This window comes from Rutidosis leptorrhynchoides, chromosome 2, assembly GCF_046630445.1.
Source record: "Rutidosis leptorrhynchoides isolate AG116_Rl617_1_P2 chromosome 2, CSIRO_AGI_Rlap_v1, whole genome shotgun sequence".
NCBI lineage: Eukaryota > Viridiplantae > Streptophyta > Magnoliopsida > Asterales > Asteraceae > Rutidosis > Rutidosis leptorrhynchoides.
In genome coordinates, this window is record NC_092334.1 from 59798957 (window position 1) to 59821868 (window position 22912).

The 22912-nt window shown below is 34.4% G+C and overlaps 1 protein-coding gene and 1 non-coding gene across 2 annotated transcripts; both read left to right on the top strand.

Moving 5' to 3' along the window:
- Nucleotides 1-1616: 1616 nt before the first annotated feature.
- On the top strand, nt 1617-6314 carry LOC139887909 (uncharacterized). Its single transcript, XM_071870957.1, has 8 exons — nt 1617-2016; nt 2124-2131; nt 4236-4290; nt 4812-4941; nt 5009-5178; nt 5259-5550; nt 5700-5740; nt 6020-6314. Exons 1-8 carry the CDS (start codon nt 1617-1619, stop codon nt 6178-6180), a joined length of 1257 nt encoding a protein of 418 aa, XP_071727058.1. The 3' UTR covers nt 6181-6314.
- Nucleotides 6315-7445: 1131 nt separating this feature from the next.
- Nucleotides 7446-7519, top strand: TRNAN-GUU (transfer RNA asparagine (anticodon GUU)). The gene has a single exon. It is a non-coding gene; the product is annotated as a tRNA-Asn (tRNA).
- Nucleotides 7520-22912: the final 15393 nt, after the last annotated feature.

Consider the following 22912-nt stretch of genomic DNA (forward strand, 5'->3'; position numbering starts at 1 on the left):
CTACCGTATTTAAACTGTTTTTGTGCACTTTTGCGGCTGTTTTATTTAAAGGAAACTATTTGGAATTACTGACGGGAGAATAACCAACCCACCTATACGCACTTTCAGTCGGAAACCCGATCATTTGCTGCGTTTTTAAGTTGTTTTATGTTCGAAATTTAATAAAGAAGTTGGTTTATTAAAGTTTTTTGTTTTTTTTGTTTTTTTTTTGTTTGTTCAAATAGGAAACTGTACGTAAGGATTAATTAGGACCCAAATAACGCATGTGATTAAGCACAATCATCCACTCACGACGACAAACGAAAGCAAAATGCGAAAAATGAAAGAACACAAGATTTAACGCGGTTATATGTAATCAACGAGATAACTTTAATCCACATACCAAACTAGAGTCTTTTATTGATTATTTTCGTGCATACATGTATTTTCTCTTTATATAGTGAAAACAAAGACGACTCGTATACAAACGAGGAGTCCAAATCAAGTTCCAACGTCTTCCCCGTCTGGGTCGCATCCCGGTCGCGATAGACCCATATCCCAGTTGCGACATGCTATGTTCTAAACAAGCTTTTGCTCTTGTCACCATATCACGGTTGCAACACTTTTGTTCCGATTGCGATGTGACTTTCGCGGGCACCATATGAATGGTCTCGATCGCAATGTTTAAGAATCAACAACTCAATTTTGTTTCAAACTCTTTCACCGCTGCAACAGAAACTTTCCTAGCAACAACAACAATGGGTCCCACCAAGCGTGTAAAGCCCCTGGGCATGACCGTCACGTTAAGTTAAAGGACACTGTTCAATAAGTAAAAAGAGGTTTTTTTTTTAATATGAAAATTTTTCTTATAGATAAGCATAAGTTCAATAATATCACAAAAATTGTATTATTTTTAGAACCTTATACATAAATAAGCCATATAATATATTGTTGGATTATATTTTCGGGCCCTTTAGACTATGGGTTTTTTGCGGTTGCACACTTTACACAACCCCAAATCCAGCCCTTCTCTTGGGTGACAAGCTCCCCGAACAACGAGACTCATAGCCGGATGAATTGCGGACACGTAAATTTTGTCTAGTGTTAGAGAGTTCTGATTCCGCCATTGAATATAGTTGTATGTTTGCTTAATTCAAGTTGAAGAAAATCCAAAAATTAATTACCGTCCATGTATAACCTTTTGACTTCTACATAATATCTCCACATACATTGTGTTGTTTCACTAGTTTATAAAGTTAACGCCAAAGTTGTATGAAATCTTCTACAACAAAACATGTAAGTTGACTTTTCCAGCAAACTTAAGAACCGGTAACAAGAATTCGAACCATTTTTAAAATTTTGTTTTTTTTTTTTTTTTTTTTTTACCACGTACCACAGTATAGGTTTATGGCAACTTCTTGCAGTGTGTCCTAATCAACACACAAATTCACCGTATTAAATTAAGCTAACTTCATGGGGGAGTGAACATTAATAACACGTACCAATAAACACACCTATATATATAACTTCCATAACCGTATGTTTCATTCATCTCAACTAATTTACTCAAATCTAGCCATTTATCGAAAATCTCTTCGAGTTATCTTTCAATTAATTCTCCTTAAATCATCACAACAATGTCGAACATGATTAAAGTCAGTGTCACTATCTTCATTACCATCGCCATAATCACTACTCTAACGTTTACCTCCATCGAAGAAAACAATTCGAACGAATCATCATCCATGGTGGTGAAACCATTTTCAACGAGACCAAATCGTTTTCTAATCAAGACCAAAAACTCTCGACAAGCAGCAGACCACTGCAAAAAAGACGACGAGATTTGCTACATTTTAGAAGGGAAAAACTCGACTTGTTGTAATAACAAGTGTATGGATTTGAGCGAGGATAAACACAACTGTGGAGTGTGCAAGAATAAGTGCAAGTTTACGAGCTCGTGTTGTGGTGGTGAGTGTGTCAACTTGGCTTATGACAAGAGGAACTGTGGGTCTTGTGGGAACAAGTGCATGCCTGGTGGTTATTGCATTTATGGCCTATGCAATTACGCCTAATTAATGCATTGTTTATGGACTAATCGCTAACTATTTGTGCGCATTATCGGCATGGTAACTGAATAATTGCAGCTATACTAGTATATGATGGTGTTATTATATATACATGTTGTGTAACAAGTTTCTTGCAGCAATGATGAAGGTTATATATGGAATATTGTATATGAAGAGCAAATGTAACATTAATCTCACAATAATAATTAAAAAAAAAAAAAAATTGTCTATAACTTTTTCTCTCATATGACTCATATCTATAATCTATATATTTTAGATGATTGTATAGCTAAAACTGTGAAATAAAGAAGTCAGGGATTGTAAATACATGAAGTCTTCAAAGATGATACAAAAATCAAACGTATGAATCAAATTGTGTAATCACAGGTTTATATATATACTATATCAATATGTAATTTGCTTTTAAGAGACAAAAATCATAATGAGGCGTATCTGATAAGAGTGGAAAATAAAAGATAAATGTACGAGGTTTTTCAAGTTCAAGTTACAGAATCATAACAATAGGGAGATTATTTTAACACACCCTTTTTTGATCCTCACACACTAATTTAAAGAAATGGAGTATTATTAGAAAAATAAAAGGTTAAAATAGGTGTGTGAAGATCAAAAAATGGTGTGTTAGAATCATCCCCCATAACAATAACCTATGTAAGAGTGATTATTTTACTCAGATATACATAGTCTAGATTATTCCATTATTTTACTCACATATAACCGTGATTGTGACATCACATGTAGTTAGTGTACTTTTTCACCAAAAAATACAATTTGACTGTGACATGATAATAGTTTTCTTGTAGGGTTCATCAATTTTTATCTAATTAATTTCTTTTTTACATAAATAATATTTAATAATTTAAAATGATAAACTTATAGCTTTAAATTTAAATAGTTGTTTGATTAAAGGGAGGTGATCCTCACACAATATTTTTTAATTCATGTATACATAATTACATATTTTATCCTTAATTATACTTACAATAATAATATAAGTTCAACCCCCTATGGACATAACTGTAATTTTATGAGACAAAAGTGTACATGGATCAAAAAGTAATGTGTGAGAATCACCTTCCTTTATTAAATCATATTATTAAATTAAAATAATGTTGAGAAAAAATGGCCCAATATATTAGCCCAAAGCAAAATATAAATTAAATTATGGACTTCTTTTTTAAACTTAAAATATAAAATATACTCCGTATGTCATCGCTGCTGCTTCTTCTTCTTCAAAGTTAAGCAACCAACATTTTTATTTAAAGTAGGAGAAGCAAGAATAGCAACAAAAAAAAAAAAAAAAAAAAAAAGTAAGAATAAAATAAAGGAAGGGCAATAAGCATCAACCAATCGTAGCATTCCACATCTCCCTCACACTCGTCTCCTTCTCCGTCAGGTTTTCGACTAACGCTCGATAGGCGTTTCCGGTAACACTGCGTTAGAAGCCTTACCGGCGTCAGATTTGTGTCACCTCGTCTGATGAAATCGATCTAACGCTCTGTTATAACTGGTCTTAATAGATATTTGGACGAAAACAAAAGATGAAAATTCAAAAGTCACTAATACATCGAGTCGGAGGAAAATAATAACATACATCAAGTCCAAAGTGAATAATAAAAGCCCAATGTAAAGAAATATAAAAAGGATGGCCCAATTATACAAATAAATGATAAAGCCCATGTACACAAATCTTCTCCGGGTTTTTAGAGGTTCATCATCAGAAAAATAAAAGTGAACAACTGGCGGTCAAGTGTGAAGTGAAAGAAGTTCAACTCAAAGTCAAAACCACCAATCAGTAAAGTAAACTTGTGACTGCAGATTTTGAGGTAATCTTTAATTTTGAAATGCATATAAGTCTAATCAAAATTATCAAGAAATGTTATTGTTGATCAGTAAGGATATCGAATTATTATAATGTGTTTTTTTATTAGGGGTTTTCGGTCTCTCCATGTTTAATTTCAGGGATAACTAAAATTTTAGTCGCTCCTCAAACGTGTTGAAGTTCAATTTGTAACTGTAATTAGATCCTTAAGTTTGTCAAAAGTTGAAATTTTACTGTTCAGTGTGTGGAAAATTGAACTTTCACTCCGTTTGATAATTCCATAATTTGTATAAGGTGGTATCTTTTTACCTTTTTTTGCCACTTTTTTCTTAATATTTTTTTTGTTACAGAATGATAATGCCCATATTGCTGTTAAGCTTGTTGCATTATTTGCAGTTTTTGTGTGTGTGTTCCTATTGGATCAAATTTTTTTATTGACTAGTGAAATAAGAAGATAAACTTAACCACGCAGGCTTGACTGAGTGGACACCGGGTAGCCCAATGCGCAATTCACCCGGTACTAGAAAGTGAGTGTGACTAGAGGGTGCGCATGATGCGCAATTCACCCGGTACCAGGTCTTGCGCTCGGGGGCTTGATTACCCGAGGTTTACCCTCTATGGGGGAGCCAGTTTGCTCGTTCATATAGGGGGTTTCCTCGCTAATCCAAAAAATAAGAAGATAATGATGATGTAATGAGGGTTTTATATTAAGAGTTCAAAGTTACGCATTTTGGGGTTGTACATTGTGAAATAAGCTGCATAATTACAGAAATCTTTGTGAATCAGACAAGCATATATGCGCTTCACATACTGTAGTAATCATAAAGTTGGTACTTATCCGTAAAGTATAATTGATGTTTTTTAACCAAGATATTTGCTTTTGGGTAATTAATCAACTAGGATTATTATGTCTTGTTCTGCAGCAGGTATGTTTATATCAAAAAGAAAACATGAACCAGCACACTATATGCTCAAGATCGAGACGTTCTCCCTTCTTCTCGAAGCTCAAACGTTCAGGATTGAATCGGATATTTTCGAAGCCAGTGGTCATAAATGGTCAGCTCCCTATCTTAAACTCTTTGCATAATTGCAATTATTAAGTTTCTCCTTAATTGAAATTCAGGAGACTAGATTTGTATCCAAATGGAAACGATGATGAAAACGAGGGAAAGCACATCGCGTTGCATGCGGTAATATGCGACACTGAAAATTTACCCAAAGGGTGGGAGGTTTGCGTTGATGTATGTTTTTTTGTTTATGATCATATACGTCAAAATTACGTTACTTTTCAAGGTAAATTTCCTTCCATTGATGTTTTGCTTGAATATTTTTAAAAAAAAATATTCATTTTTTCTTAATCTGTTCGTTCATAGATGCTGATGGAAACAGAACAAGGTTTCATGAGAGGAAGAAACAATGGGGTTTTAACGAACTAATATCATTAAAGTTATTTATGGAAAGTGGAAACGGGTACTTATTCAATGATTCATGCGTGTTTGGAGTCGAGGTTATTGCAGTTCCGGCATTTACGCAAGCAGATCGATGCCTGTTGATGACAAAACCTCCGGCAAATATGAATAAACACACCTGGAAAATCGAGAAGTTCTCAGCTGTAACAGAACAAATTTTGTATTCAGAAGTGTTCAAAATTGGCAAAGTCAAGTGGTACATACATAGGCTTTTACTTTCTCATATTCACTAATAATTCCATTTGCCATTTTTTATTTTTCTAAAATTAAAACAAAGCACTCGTTCGACTTGTTAATAATGTCATTTTTTTTATCTAATTTTTTTATGGAACCTCACACACACAGGAAGCTATCGCTTTATCCCAAAGGACTTAACGCTGGGAAAGGTACACATTTATCGATCTATTTATGTGTTCATGATGCCTCTTCGTTTCCTGATGGTTGGCAAGTTTATGCAAAGTTCAAGTTTCGGGTCAAAAGTCAAAGTATCTTATCTTCTTAGTTTCTCTTAATATTAGGCTTAAATATGTTGTTCAACACTTGGAAACAGAATATTAAACCGCATTCTAATATACCAAAATTCATCTTGGATATATAGGTAATATGTCTTCTGCATGATGTTTGTATTATGTAACTATTGATGATTGTACTAATGTACATTGCAGAAACTGATAACTGGTTCTGCAATTCGGATGATGATTGGGGTTTTTCGTCTTTTATGACACTGAGTGAACTCAATGACACAGCTAATGGCTTCTTGTTGAATGATAATCTTATTGTTGAAGTCGAGTTTTCAGTGATGGGTACGCTAAAAAACTTCATTTGAATCGTGCATCATGTTCTTGGTTACTTTTGAGTTGACGGTGGGAAATCGTAAACTGTTACTGTAGGACTGCGTTTCATGTAGCTAAGGATGAAAGAATTTGCTTTTGGAGTATCTTATGTCCTGCAAGTAAACTGTAGCGCTATTAATTAAGTTTATGCTATGAATTGGTTTAGTATAATTATGATTATGATTATGATTATGATTATGATTATTGTAAGTTTATTGTATGCATTGCATATGTAATATTGTAGTTTTATGATTATGAAAGCGTTGGAATTAATGGGCTAAGTAATGAACTACTTTACTAATCACTTATTAGCTTATTGTAGCTTGACTTGCTTAAAAGACCAGCACTAGTTATTGATTCAGCTTGTCACTTTGAATTTGGGGATTAAACTACTAATAGGTCTTGTATATATTACTCCGTATATATTTTTAATGAAAATAAGAGTCTGTTTGATAAAACTTAATGATTAAGCGCATAATTATTCATAATACGGATGAGTCAAAGATTCTAATTGAACATTGCCCTGAATGACAGTATACCTTGTAGACATCGTCAATTAGAAATGTTTACTTGTTAATGCAGTAAAATAGAGGACACGTAAAAACTAATACGAAACAGATGATTCAATAATCATTATTAATCCATTATCCATTATTTTCATTATACTAGTATAGTAATAAAGATGTACACACGTACATGATTATACAATTCATAAATTCAACACGAACCTTATATTACAATTGATTGATCAACCAATAAAAGTTGTTTTATAAATTTCAATGTCTTAATATTTCACCACTTTTTGGACTTAGAAACTTGAGGGGTTTGGAGTAGAACCACCAAAACTTCTCTTGAAATTCTTTGAATGTGGCATACAACCAAATCCCGATCTTCGTTTGATGTAATCCTTCGTTGGTGATTGATACTCCGATCTAGTGTGATGATGTGATGAACCTTCAATATTCGAACTCACATAAGGTCCAATGAAAACTAGCTGCGAGGTAAGATGGCTGAAAGAGAACCGTAGCTATTGTGTGACATTTGTTTCTTCATGAAATGCACTAACATTGGAATTAGTCCTTCCATATTTTTAGTTTGATGATTTTTGAAAAAATGATCTTTTTGGATCATAAATTTAGAAGCTAGGCGGAGTTTGATTATGTTTATGTTATTCAATTTGGTGGATTAGATGAATGATTTACGTGCGACATTGCGTTATATGGTATATATAATATTCGAAAGACAAGGTGAAACAAAAGCTGGAATAGCTCAGTTGGTTAGAGCGTGTGGCTGTTAACCACAAGGTCGGAGGTTCAAGCCCTCCTTCTAGCTCGTTTTTCATTTTATTTAATTTTATAATCAAGTCTTTCTAGCGCGTTTTTCATTTTATTTAATTTTATAATCAAGTCTTTGTGCAAATGTAAAGGCTGAGGTTTTATAAATTCTAACAGCTTTTTGATGCGAAATTGGAATTCGTACAAGATAATTAATACCAATATACTTGAAATAAACATCAAACAACTCTAAATATGTGTTGGGTATTTTATTTAGTTTCCAAATATGAGGAAATTAAAACCAAACCCAAGGCCTAACAAATTAGGCCCAAATGTTGGTTGACTTGGTCAATCATTTGAGGGCATTTCAAATCTCAATTGGGTGCAGCTGTTTTCATCATCAAGAGAGAAAGAAAGATCACAGAGAGATCAAGAAAAAGAGTCAAAACCCCAATTCCCGTCTACAGTGACAGCAGGCCAGAAAACCTTCGATCCCCGGAGATCCGACCGTTGAATCTTCTTCATTTTTGGGCTGTGTCTTCCTGACATCAGTGCCAACATTTTCAACCGTTGAATTCGTCTCAAGTGTTCTGTAGCTCGAGTTACAACAGGCCGAACAGTAGCAGAATTTTGGGTGATGAAATTCTTCTTTTGTCTTTAATTGTTTCATATACTTGTTGATTATTGTTGTTCAAGAGTATGATGATGTTGTATGCCTCTAGTTGATCTAGAGAAGAATTATTGTATTGCTCTCTTTGTTGATGATAGTGGAATTTAAGTGGCTTACGAGTCCCGTGGTTTTTACTCTCGGTTTTGAGGGGTTTTCCACGTAAAAAGTCTCGTGTTTTAGTGTGTGCTTGATTATTTCGTATTTGCTACTGATTTGGAACAGATTTGGGGACTGATTTGGGTTGGATTTGATATAGCTTGTTTGTTAGTTTCCTCACGGATTCATACGGGTCGGGAAAGTATTGGTCAAACGGGTTTGTTTCCGCTTTGTAGATTGTCCTTTGTGACCATTTTCCCATCAAATTGGTATCTAGAGCTAGGTTATTTGATTTGACTTGTGTGAAAGATGGAAGCTAATACAAGTAAAATGATTAGTTTAAATGGTTCAAATTATCATGTTTGGAAAGGTAAAATGGAGGATCTTCTTTATGTGAAAGATTATTATTTGCCTGTTTTTACTGAGGATAAACCTGAGGAAAAATCTGATGCTCAATGGAAAATTTTGCATAGACAAGTATGTGGGTATATTCGGCAGTGGGTTGATGATAATGTTGTGAATCATATTACTGGGGAGACTGATGCTAAAGCCTTATGGAAAAAGCTTGAGCAGTTATATGAACGAAAGACTGGGAATAACAAGTTGTTCTTAATTAAGCAGATGATGGCTTTGAAGTATCATGATGGGACTCCTATTACAGATCACCTAAATGCATATCAGGGTATTATAAATCAGCTTACAGGTATGGGTATCAAGTTTGAGGATGAGATTCAGGGTCTCTGGTTACTTGGTACATTACCGGACTCTTGGGAGACTTTTAGGACATCTTTGTCCAACTCTGCACCGAATGGTACTATCACCATGGAATTGGCTAAGGGTAGTATTTTGAATGAAGAGATGAGAAGAAAGTCACAAGGTTCCTCTTCACAGTCAGATATCTTGGTCACAGAAACGCGGGGGAGAAGTCATAGTAGAGGTCAGGGTAAAAGAGGCAATCATCGTAGCAGCTCACGCAAAGGCAAATTTGCTAACGTTGAGTGTTATAATTGTCATGAAAAGGGGCACACAAAGTGGTATTGTCCAAAGTTGAAGAATGAGAAGAAAAAGGCATATGACAAGAATAAACAAAAGAAAAGTGATGGTGGTGATGATGATAAGGTTGAAGTTAACACTATTACGGATGAGTTCTTTGTTTGTATTGATTATGATATGATCAATCTTACTCATGATGACACGAGTTGGATTGTTGATAGTGGTGCTACATGTCATGTAGCAATTTGTAGAGATCACTTCTCATCTTACACTCCAGGTGACTATGGATTTGCTAGGATGGGTAATGCCGGGTTATCAAAGATCGTTGGTATTGGAGATGTTTGTTTGAAATTTGACACGGGAATGGAGTTAGTTTTGCATAATGTAAAACATGTTCCGGATATGAGACTTAATGTTATTTCAACAGACATTCTTGATGATGATGGTTATTATAACGGTTTTGGTAATGGTATTTGGAAACTAACTCTTGGTTCTATGATAGTGGGAAGAGGCAAGAAAGACTCAAGATTATACATCACGCGTCCGAAGATCATCCAGAACATTGTTAACGCAGTGGACAATGTTGATTCTACTGAGTTGTGGCATAAAAGACTTGGCCACATGAGTGAAAAGGGGATGTCTATCTTGTTCAAGAAGAATGTGTTGTCGGGTGTTAGTAGTATTGATTTGAGTAAGTGTTCTCACTGTTTGGCAGGGAAACAGACCAGAGTTGCGTTTAAGAGTCATTCTCCTTTTCGAATGGAGAACATACTTGATCTAGTGCATTCAGATGTTTGTGGGCCTATGAAGACTAGGACACTTGGTGGATGTTTCTACTTTGTTACATTCATCGATGATCATTCCAGGAAGGTGTGGGTTTATACCTTAAAGTCAAAGGATCAAGTATATGAGAAGTTTAAAGAATTTCATGCACTAGTTGAAAGGCAAACGGGGAAGAAACTCAAGTGTATTCGGACTGATAATGGCGGTGAATACATTGGCAGATTTGATGCTTATTGTAAGGAGAATGGTATTCGGCATCAAAAGACTCCACCAAAGACACCTCAGTTGAATGGCTTAGCAGAGAGGATGAACAGAACTTTGGTTGAGAGAGTTAGATGTTTGCTTTCACATGCAGGGTTGTCCGATTCCTTTTGGGGTGAGGCTTTAAATACGGCAGTTCATATTATTAATCTAACCCCTTGTGTTCCTTTGCGTTTTGATGTTCCTAACAGGGTTTGGAGCGGCAAAGATGTTTCTTACCATCATTTACGAGTTTTTGGATGTAAAGCTTTTGTTCATGTTCCCAAAGATGAGAGATCAAAGCTTGATATGAAGACTAAGCCATGTGTATTCCTCGGCTATGGTGAAGATGATTTTGGGTACAGGTTATATGATCCAGTTCAGAAGAAACTTATACGAAGCCGAGATGTTGTTTTTACAGAAGATCAGATGTTAAAAGATGTTGAGAAGACAGATTCAGTTCCTCAACCTAGTACTGATCTTGTTGATTTGGATCCAGTTACTCCACAACATGTTGGAGATGATGTTCAGAATGATGAACATGGTACTGATGTTGGTGATGCTCCGGAGCAGGTAGAGATTCCAGTACCAGATGTGCCCCCATTTGTCCCACTTAGGCGGTCTACCCGAGACCGTCATCCTTCTGTTAGATATTCTGCTGATGAGTATGTATTAGTTACTGATGGGGGAGAGCCAGAATGTTATTCAGAAGCAATGAAAGATGAGCATAAGAAAGAGTGGGGTGAAGCTATGCAAGATGAGATGAATTCCTTGCATGAGAACAATACTTATGAGCTGGTGAAGTTACCTAAAGGCAAGAGAGCTTTGAGAAACAAATGGGTATTCAAAGTGAAGACAGATGAGCTTACTTCACAACAAAGGTACAAAGCTAGGTTAGTCGTTAAAGGATTCAGCCAGAAAAAGGGTATTGATTTTGATGAGATTTTCTCACCGGTTGTGAAGATGGGATCTATTCGAGTGGTTCTTGGATTAGCTGCTAGTCTTGATCTTGAGGTTGAACAGATGGATGTCAAGACTGCTTTTCTTCACGGTGATTTGGATAAGGAAATCTACATGATGCAACCTGAAGGTTTTCGGGTTAAGGGTAAAGAAAATTATGTTTGTAGACTTCAGAAAAGTTTATATGGGTTGAAGCAAGCACCGAGACAGTGGTATAAGAAGTTTGAGTCGGTTATAGGAAAGCAAGGCTACCGAAAGACAACTTCAGATCATTGTGTTTTCTTTCAGAGGTTTGGTGATGATGATTTCATCATATTGTTGTTATACGTTGATGATATGTTAATTGTTGGTAAAAATATTAAAAGAATTGCGCAGTTGAAGCGAGAATTGAGCAAGTCTTTTGCTATGAAAGACTTGGGGCCAGCGAAACAGATTCTTGGCATTCGGATTTCTAGAGATAGAGGTGCTAAGACGTTACATATATCACAAGAGCAATACATTGAAAAGGTGCTAAGTAGATTCAACATGAAGAATGCTAAAGTGGTTAGTTCCCCTCTTACAAACAACTTTAAGCTAACAGAAAGAGATTGTCCTACTTCAAAGGAGGATGTTGAGGAGATGGATATAGTTCCATATGCGTCAGCAGTTGGTAGCTTGATGTATGCTATGGTGTGTACTAGGCCAGATATAGCTCATGCGGTAAGTGTTGTTAGTCGGTTTATGTCAAATCCGGGTAAGAAGCATTGGGAAGCGGTTAAATGGATTATGAGATACTTACGAGGTACTTCAAAGTTAGGTATCACATTCGGAAATGGAGAGCCGGTGCTTGTTGGTTATACAGACTCAGATATGGCAGGACACAAAGATAACATGAAATCCACTTCTGGATATTTGATGACTTTCGCAGGGGGAGCAGTTTCATGGCAATCAAGGTTACAAAAGTGTGTTGCATTGTCTACAATCGAGGCTGAGTATATGGCAGCAACAGAAGCGTGCAAAGAACTATTGTGGATGAAAAGGTTTCTACAAGACCTTGGGTTTAAGCAATCACGATATGTGGTTCTTTGTGATAATGAGAGTGCGATTCATTTGGCTAGAAATTCTATGTATCATAAGCGGACAAAACATATAGATGTGCGGTATCATTGGATTAGAGAACGTCTTGAAGATGGTTCGTTTGAACTTGATAAAGTTCACACCGATGATAATGGTTCCGACATGTTTACAAAGGCTTTAGCAAGTGAGAAGCTCAAGGTATGTTGCTCGATCGCCGGGATGGCGATTCCTTCCTCATAATTGAAAAGGGGGAGATTTGTTGGGTATTTTATTTAGTTTCCAAATATGAGGAAATTAAAACCAAACCCAAGGCCCAACAAATTAGGCCCAAATGTTGGTTGACTTGGTCAATTATTTGAGGGCATTTCAAATTTCAATTGGGTGCAGCTGTTTTCATCATCAAGAGAGAAAGAAAGATCACAGAGAGATCAAGAAAAAGAGTCAAAACCCCAATTCCCGTCTACAGTGACAGCAGGCCAGAAAACCTTCGATCCCCGGAGATCCGACCGTTGAATCTTCTTCATTTTTGGGCTGTGTCTTCCTGACATCAGTGCCAACATTTTCAACCGTTGAATTCGTCTCAAGTGTTCTGTAGCTCGAGTTACAACAGGCCGAACAGTAGCAGAATTTTGGGTGATGAAATTCTTCTTTTGTCTTTAATTGTTTCATATACTTGTTGATTATTGTTGTTCAAGAGTATGATGATGTTGTATGCCTCTAGTTGATCTAGAGAAGAATTATTGTATTGCTCTCTTTGTTGATGATAGTGGAATTTAAGTGGCTTACGAGTCCCGTGGTTTTTACTCTCGATTTTGAGGGGTTTTCCACGTAAAAAGTCTCGTGTTTTAGTGTGTGCTTGATTATTTCGTATTTGCTACTGATTTGGAACAGATTTGGGGACTGATTTGGGTTGGATTTGATATAGCTTGTTTGTTAGTTTCCTCACGGGTTCATACGGGTCGGGAAAGTATTGGTCAAACGGGTTTGTTTCCGCTTTGTAGATTGTCCGTTGTGATTATTTTCCCATCAATATGTTCTTAATATTTCAATGCCCATCGACCATATATTATGTTCTAGTTATTTAAAGTGAATAGTGATAATTATGTTATAGAGAATAATGTTAATGTTAATGTTAATGTTAATGTTAATGTTAATTGTTTAAAGATAAAAAGATGTTAATTCATATGTAATTTTTATACTGTATTAATTAATTAACATACTGTTTATAAATTTAAAAATGTTTAAAAGTTAATGTGAAACTTCTACATAAATATATAATAGTGCAGGTCTCTTACCTTATCCCTTTTCAACTTTTTGACATTCTCTATTCATATTTTATGAAAATAAATAATTAATACTAATACTAATAATCTTTAGTCTTTACAATTATATTAACATGTTGGAGTATTTGGCCAACTAAACAACCAACCAGAACATCGGTATCAAACCAAACGACAAGTTTGAAATATTATTACATGTTATTTTATAAGTGTCTTATTATTTTATTTTATTTTGCGGTTTTCTAAATACAGCTCTAAGGGCTATGCTTAAGAAAACATTGTTTGCATGAATTATAGTAAAAAAGTGTAGAAAGGTGCTTATTTAGCAAGTTAGTGGGGTATTTTTGAACTAGTTACAACCATGTAATGCATGTCCTAAAAATTTAAGTATAGCTCTTAGGGCTATGCTTAGAAAAATTCTTTCTTTTTAGCTGATCTGAAAATCAACGAGTACAATAAATACAAAGGATGTCCAACCAAAGCTAAACAAACGAAAAATAAAACTACGAGCCTAAATCATTGTTCCAGCCAACAGGGCATAAAACATATGACAAAGAAAATAATAAACATGCCAAAACGCTAAGAACACTAGCAATGGTACGCCAATACTCGCGTTAAAAATTGGTACCACTACTAGCAAGCTTCCTTACTAGCGCCAATGATGTAGGGTAATGCCCCAAACCAATTTCAAGCATTTTTGAGAACGGTGGTTATTGTTTTTTTGTTGTACATTATGCATTAAGAATGATACATTGTTGACAATTTATCGTAATTGAATGATTTGAGTCTTCCACTTGAAAATGAGTTAAGAGGTATGTAGTGTACACTCATTAAGGTGTTTTTTGTTTCTCAATTTGTAGACCTTATTATGTCTTATGTCTGCGCGTTCGCAGACGTTTTTACAGCAGACTGTTTATTTTTCTGAAAGTATAAGATAAAATAATGTCATATTCTGTCTGCAATCTCGCAGACTTAGAAATGTGCATCTAAGTGCTGCAGACATAATTAGTTATTCTGCAGACATAAAACAAACAGACTTCACTATTGAGCATACAGACATTTAGACCACATCTTCTTTATAGACATGGTCGGCATATCTTCAGAAAAAAACATATTAAAAAACAAACAACACGTAATTGAAAAATGTATCGGACCGACAAGCAGTTTACTACTATATTGAGCTTTAATAACATTAAGACTAGTATTGTAACCACTCTGTGATGTAATGTAATTGGATTAATTAATTTCATGAAGACATAGTCTTATAACCTACTTGTGTGTTAATATCATTAACACTAGTCCTAAAAATTATCTTATGGTTTAATGACATGAATTTGCAACTTATTCTTATAATTTTAATGACATTAAGGAATTGTCATGAAATTGCTTGTTAACCATTATGGAGGAACTTTATGAAATTTTAATTGGCCGATAAAATATCATAAGTTCTTATGCCTATATAAAAAGAAACGATACATGGAAGATAGGCACAACGAAACACATAATACATTTTATGAATAATTCCTCGATTTATGTCTTTTTCCAAAGTAATATTCGTGTAACCTCGACAGTAAGGGTCAAATAATTACTTTCATAAAGTGATACCGCGATTCAGTGATATATCCGGTTAATGATTATTTTACCCTACACGAAGAAAATCTCAACCAACATACATTGTATTAATTAATTAATTTGTGTGGGTGCATTTGATGATAAAAGAGGTATGTAATAGATACTAGTTGTAACGACCCGTCAAAATCGCTATTGACGCGGTACTTTATTCATTGATTTCATAGTGAGGTTTTGACCTCTATATGATACGTATTGTAAACATTGCATTCTTTTGAAAAGGCACACCATAAATGAATATATAAATCCAAGGTTTTCGACATCTGATGATTTCTACGTATAGATAATCACCGTAAACAATAGTTTACAATACTACATCCGTTACAGTCAAAATAAGTTACATGGTGATTTTGTGAATGCAAAGTTTTCTCGAATAAAGCATGTATGACTCCATGCACATAGCTTGTATAACGTATAAGCAAACAGCGGAAGACTTCTAGAAACCTGAGAATAAACATGCTTAAAAGTGTCAACACAAAGGTTGGTGAGTTCATAGTTTTAAATATTGCGCATAATCTGTATATAAAGGTGGATCACAAGATTTCAGTTGTTTCATCCAGAAACGTTTATCAAAATATTCTACAAAATTGAGCACCCTGGTAACTAAACTTTAACGTATATATATAATAAGTACCCTTGTTTTAACATGCATGCAACCAACATGTACAATACACGCAATCCAACATGTACTAAACTCAAATAGCATATGTCTGTTTTATAGTTCAGTGATAATGCTAAAAACGAACATATATTTCATAGCATTATCCCTCAAGAAAGACAAGCTTTTATTTACAATTGTTCTATTTACAAGTGATATTCGTTTAAATAATAAAAGGTGAAGACAAAAGACAGATTCGACGATTTGAAGACGCAAACAACCAAAAAGCTAAAAAGTACAAAGTACAATCTAAGTGGTTCAATTTATTGATAAGAAACGTCTAAAAGTTACAAGAGTACGAGCCGCAAAACGCAAAGTACAAGATATTAAATTGTACGCAAGGACGTTCGAAAATTTGGAACCGGGACCAGAGTCAACTCTCAACGCGCGACGCAACGGAGCTAAAATTACAAGTCAACGGAGTACAAGAATATAATATAATATATAATTAATCATATAAAATTATATATATTATATTATATATATTATAAAACTCGAGCAGCCCACGTTTTTGGAAGCATATGTCACCAGGAAAAGGCGGCCATGCGACCGCATGGCCAGGAAGCACAACATCCATGCGGTCGCATGGATCACTGTAGCAGCTGAGGTCCTATAAAGTTCGCGTGTTTTGGCCGAATTTTTTGACACCTTTTCATCAATCTCTCTTACTCTCAAATATATATATATATATATATATATATATATTTATGTTTATAATTTTAATTTTAATTTTAAATTAATAATAATAAGGTTATAGTGGCGAATGTTGTAAGTGTGTAAGTCGAAATTCTGTCCGTGTAACGCTACGCTATTATTAATCATTGTAAGTTATGTTCAACCTTTTTAAATTAATGTCTCGTAGCTAAGTTATTATTATGCTTATTTAAATCGAAGTAATCGTGATGTTAGACTAAATATTAAAGACGGGGTAATTGGGGTTTGGACCATAATTGGGGTTTGGACAAAAGACCGACACTTGTGGAAATTGGACTATGGGCTATTAATGGGCTTTATATTTGTTTAATTGAATGAAAGTTCGTTAATTTAATATAGAGATTTACAATTGGACGTACCTATAAATAACCATATACACTCGATCGGATACGATGGGCAGGATATTTATAAGTACTAATAATCGTTCATTTGACCGGATACGGGAATGGATTAATAGTCAATGGACTCATTAAAACAAGGGTGAATTATGTACAAGGACACTTGGCGTAATTATTAACAAAGTACTAAAACCTTGTTAAAGTTTAATTCCCCAATTAGTTGGAATATTTGACTTCGGATATAAGGATAAATTGACGAGGACACTCGCACTTTATATTTATGACTGATGGACTGTTATGGACAAAAACCAGATGGACATATTGAATAATCCAGGACAAAGGACAATTAACCAATGGTAATAAACAAAAAATCAACACGTCAAACATCATGATTACGGAAGTTTAAATAAGCATAATTCTTTTATTTCATATTTCATCGCACTTTTATTTACTGTCATTTTATTTATCGCACTTTTAATTATCGTACTTTTTAATTATCGCAATTTTATTTATCGTCATTTTATTTATCGCGCTTTAAATTATTGCACTTTTATTATCGTCATTTAATTTACGCTTTAAATTAAGTCATTTGTATATTTAATATTTTACATTAGGTTTTAATTGCGACTTAAGACATAAAATCGACAAACCGGTCATTAAACGGTAAAAACCCCTTTTATAATAATAATACTACTTATATATATATATATATATATATATATATATATATATATATATATATATATATATATATATATATATATATATATATATATATATATATATATACAAATATAGTTTTAAAAATATAGCGTTAAACTTTGCTAGCTCCCTGTGGAACGAACCGGACTTACTAAAAACTACACTACTGTACGATTAGGTACACTGCCTATAAGTGTTGTAGAAAGGTTTAGGTATATCCACTCTATAAATAAATAAATAACTTGTGTAAAATTGTATCGTATTTAATAGTATTTCGTAATAAAAATATAACTATTTCGTATACACCTCGCATAACATCAAGTAATTTTTGGCGCCGCTGCCGAGGACCCGAAAGCGAAACGCTATATATATATAAAAAAGATTTTTTTTATTAAGTCTTAATTTCCTTTTGTAAAAATTCGTTTTAAATATCAAAAATATAAAATCAAGAAAGAAAAAAATATATCTCTATATTTTTAAGTTTAGTTAAATTTAAAAAGTTTATATTTCTTTTTATTGTGAAAAGTTATAAAAACTAATAATTAAATTTTTCTTATTTATAAGTTTTATATAAATATTTTACAAAAATATAAAACAGAGAAAATATATATATATATATATATATATATATATATATATATATATATATATATATATATATATATATATATATATATAAAGTAATCGGGCCACTACACTGTAGCAGCCCAATATTTGAATTGGATCCGCAGGTCATGCGTCCGCATGACTTTATAACTAATACTCCATGCGATCGCATGGAGTGATTTGACATGCCTGAAACATTGGATCCGTCGAATTAGGGTTGTAATTAATAATTATTATTATTATTAATTAAGATTAGGGTTTAATTATTTAATATTTAGTTTTAGTTTTTTAATTAATTTGTAATATTAAGTGTTAATTAGTTTTATTAATACTTTTATAAAATAATAATATAAAAATTGTACTTTTATAAAAATTGTACTTTTATAAACTTTAAGTTTTATTTTTATATTTCGTATCTTTTTAATCGTTTAATTCGTAAATTGTATTTTTATCGCTCGTAACTAGTTTTAAGATATAGTAAAAGCCATAGTTTATTTTTATTTCTATATTTTTAGGCTTTGCCGTAAAATCCCTTAAGTGCTTTTTCTCTAGACTAAGATTTAGGTGCTTTAGAATTTTGCGACGCAGTTTTAAGATTTTAGTACTTTTTAAGTTATTGCTGTTTTGGATATAGAATTCCTTTTTGTGATGACCCGAAAATTTTTGACTTATTTAAACCAATTCTCTATACGATTTATTATTTTAACACGTTAAACAAAGTCTGTTAGATTGAGTCTCAAAATTTTAGAACTGTTTCACATATACAATTACCTTTGACTACTCTCGACGATTCATGAACAATTATATGTATGTATATATATATGTACAAGTAAAAACGACTTTCCTACAGTAAAACCCTATTTGCTACAGTAAAAATTACTTTGCTACAGTAAAACACTATTTCACCTTGGGGTGCTCCTATTCTGTTCGTCAAGAAGAAGGATGGATCTATGAGAATGTGCATAGATTACCGAGAATTAAACAAATTAACGATCAAGAATCGGTACCCATTACCGAGGATTGATGATTTGTTTGATCAATTGCAAGGATCAAGTGTTTATTCTAAGATTGATCTACGCTCCGGATATCATCAACTGAGAGTGAAGGAAGAAGATGTTCCTAAAACCGCGTTCAGAACTCGTTACGGTCACTATAAGTTTCTAGTCATGCCTTTTGGATTAACTAATGCTCCAGCAGTATTCATGGATCTAATGAATCGCATCTGTAGACCATATTTAGACAAATTTGTCATTGTTTTTATCGACGACATATTGATTTACTCGAAGAACAAGGAAGAACATGAGCAACACTTAAGACTGGTACTGGAGTTACTCAAGAAAGAAGAATTGTACGCAAAATTTTCGAAGTGTGATTTCTGGTTACAAGAAGTACAATTTTTGGGCCATGTTGTCAGTAAACATGGAATTAAAGTTGACCCCGCCAAGATCGAAGCCATTAGTAAATGGGAAACCCCGAAGACTCCAACACAAATTCGCCAATTCTTAGGTCTTGCTGGTTACTACCGAAGATTCATTCAAGATTTCTCTAGAATCGCCAAACCTTTAACTGCATTGACTCAAAAGGGAAAGAAGTATGATTGGTCCACGGAACAGGAATCCTCATTCCAGTTATTAAAGAAGAAGTTAACGTCTGCACCCATTTTGTCATTACCGGAAGGAAATGATGATTTCGTGATCTATTGTGACGCTTCGCGCCAAGGTTTAGGATGTGTATTAATGCAACGCACAAAAGTTATCGCATATGCCTCACGACAACTAAAAATTCATGAAAAGAACTATACGACGCATGATTTGGAACTTGGAGCAGTAGTTTTTGCACTCAAAATATGGAGACACTACCTATATGGCACCAAGTGTACAGTGTACACTGACCATAAGAGTCTTCAGCATATTTTTGATCAAAAACAACTCAATATGAGGCAACGTCGCTGGGTAGAGTTGTTAAACGATTACGATTGTGAAATCCGTTACCACCCCGGAAAGGCTAATGTTGTAGCTGATGCCCTAAGTCGAAAAGAAAGAGTAAAACCTCTTAGGGTCCGAGCTTTGAATATTACAATTCGTACTGATCTCACAAAGCAAATTCAAGCAGCACAGTTAGAGGCTTTAAAAGAAGAAAATGAAAAAGGCAAAATGAGCAGAGGGTTAGAAAAACAGCTTGAAGTAAAAGCCGATGGAACCCTGTATTTTGCTGATAGGATATGGGTACCAAAACATGGTAATCTAAGGCAACTAGTACTGGATGAAGCACACAAAACGAGGTACTCAATTCACCCAGGAAATGGGAAAATGTACCACGATCTCAAGAAGTTTTATTGGTGGCCAAATATGAAGACAGAAATTGCTACTTATGTAAGCAAATGTTTGACGTGTGCAAAGGTCAAAGCTGAGCACCAAAAGCCGTCAGGATTACTGCAACAACCAGAAATTCCGCAGTGGAAATGGGAAGAATAACCATGGATTTCATTACGAAATTGCCACGGACTACAAGTAGTCATGATACTATTTGGGTGATAGTTGATCGTCTAACTAAATTAGCTCACTTTCTACCAATAAAGGAGACAGACAGTATGGAGAAATTAGCACGCCTATATTTGAAGGAAGTAGTTTCCAGGCATGGTGTACCTATCTCCATCATATCTGATCGCGACACCCGATTCACATCACGTTTCTGGCAGTCATTACAAAAAGCATTGGGAACTCGATTAGATATGAGCACCGCTTATCACCCACAGACAGATGGTCAAAGTGAAAGAACAATACAAACATTGGAAGACATGTTACGGGCATGCGTGATTGACTTTGGAACCAGTTGGGATCGACACTTACCGTTGGCAGAATTTTCATACAATAACAGCTATCATACGAGCATCAACGCAGCGCCATTTGAAGCACTTTACGGTAGAAAGTGCAGATCTCCTATCTGTTGGAGTGAAGTAGGAGAAAGACAACTTACTGGACCAGAAATTATTCACGAAACCACCGAAAAGATCATTCAAATACAACAGCGATTGAAAACGGCCATGAGTCGCCAAAAGAGTTATGCTGATGTAAGAAGAAAACCGCTAGAATTTCAAGTGGGCGACAAAGTCATATTGAAAGTGTCACCCTGGAAAGGCGTTGTACGATTTGGTAAACGAGGAAAGTTAAGTCCTAGGTACGTAGGACCCTTTGAAATCACCGAAAGAATTGGAGAAGTTGCTTATCGATTAAAGCTACCGCAAGAACTTAGTAGTGTTCACGACACATTTCACGTGTCAAATTTGAAGAAATGTTTAGCTGAAGAGGATGTCTTAATTCCTCTTGACGAAATACGAATTAATGATAAACTCCATTTTGTAAGAACCTGTTGAAATCATGGACCGTGAGGTCAAACAATTAAAACAAAGCAAAATATCGATAGTTAGGGTTCGTTGGAATGCAAGACGAGGACCCGAGTTTACTTGGGAACGTGAAGATCAAATGAAGCAAAAGTATCCACATTTGTTCACTGATATCGCTCATGAAACAGGTACTACTCAAAATTTCGGGACGAAATTTTCTTTAACGGGGAGGTACTGTGATGACCCGAAAGTTTTTGACTTATTTAAACCAATTCTCTATACGATTTATTATTTTAACACGTTAAACAAAGTCTGTTAGATTGAGTCTCAAAATTTTAGAACTGTTTCACATATACAATTACCTTTGACTACTCTCGACGATTCATGAACAATTATATGTATGTATATATATATGTACAAGTAAAAACGACTTTCCTACAGTAAAACCCTATTTGCTACAGTAAAAATTACTTTGCTACAGTAAAATACTATTTGCTACAGTAAAACACTATTTGCTACAGTGAAACCGTATTTTACTACAGTGCTACAGTGAAAACGACTTTGCTACAGTGATTTGCTACAGTAAACACTATTTGCTACAGTAAACACTATTTGCTACAGTACACTATTTGATGTCGACGGACTAGCAAACAAAAACGGAAAAGACGGCCATGCGATCGCATGGCAAAAACACTGAAAACCCATGCGATCGCATGTGCTACAGTAAACACTATTTGATGTCGACAAACTAGCAAACAAAAAGGGTTCAGGCGGCCATGCGATCGCATGGCAAAAGCACTGAAAACCCATGCGATCGCATGGGGACTAAATTCAGGAAATATGCCTATAAAAGGCCAACTTGTTCGACGTAAAATTTCACTTATTTCTGTAAACAATATTTATATTTATAATTATAATTTTAATTTTAACTTAAGTTTAATAATAATAAGGTATGTACGAGGGTGTTTTAATTCGGGTTTCAAACCGTTTTAAAATAAGGAAATATTGGGTATTGTTCGGGGTATTGTTCTTAAATCCAAGGCCAACCATACAGTCGTCTACCATCATTACGTCTACGCAATTTGCCCACAATATTGAGTCTCAATATTGAACTGTGAGTTATAGTCTCCCTTTTTAAATACTTTAAATATTTTTGGGCTGAGAATACATGCAATTTATTTTAAACGTAATAAGACACAAGTACATACAAAATTCTACACTGAGTTAAACCGAAAATCCCTTAGCTTTGGTAACTAGTAGCTGCCAGTACATAGGATATGGACTGGTGGGCGCGAATAATTGTATATGGATCCATAGGGCTTGACATCCCCGTCCGAGCTAGAGCGCTAGCCTTTTAACAGACGTATGTTATTTGAGTTTAAG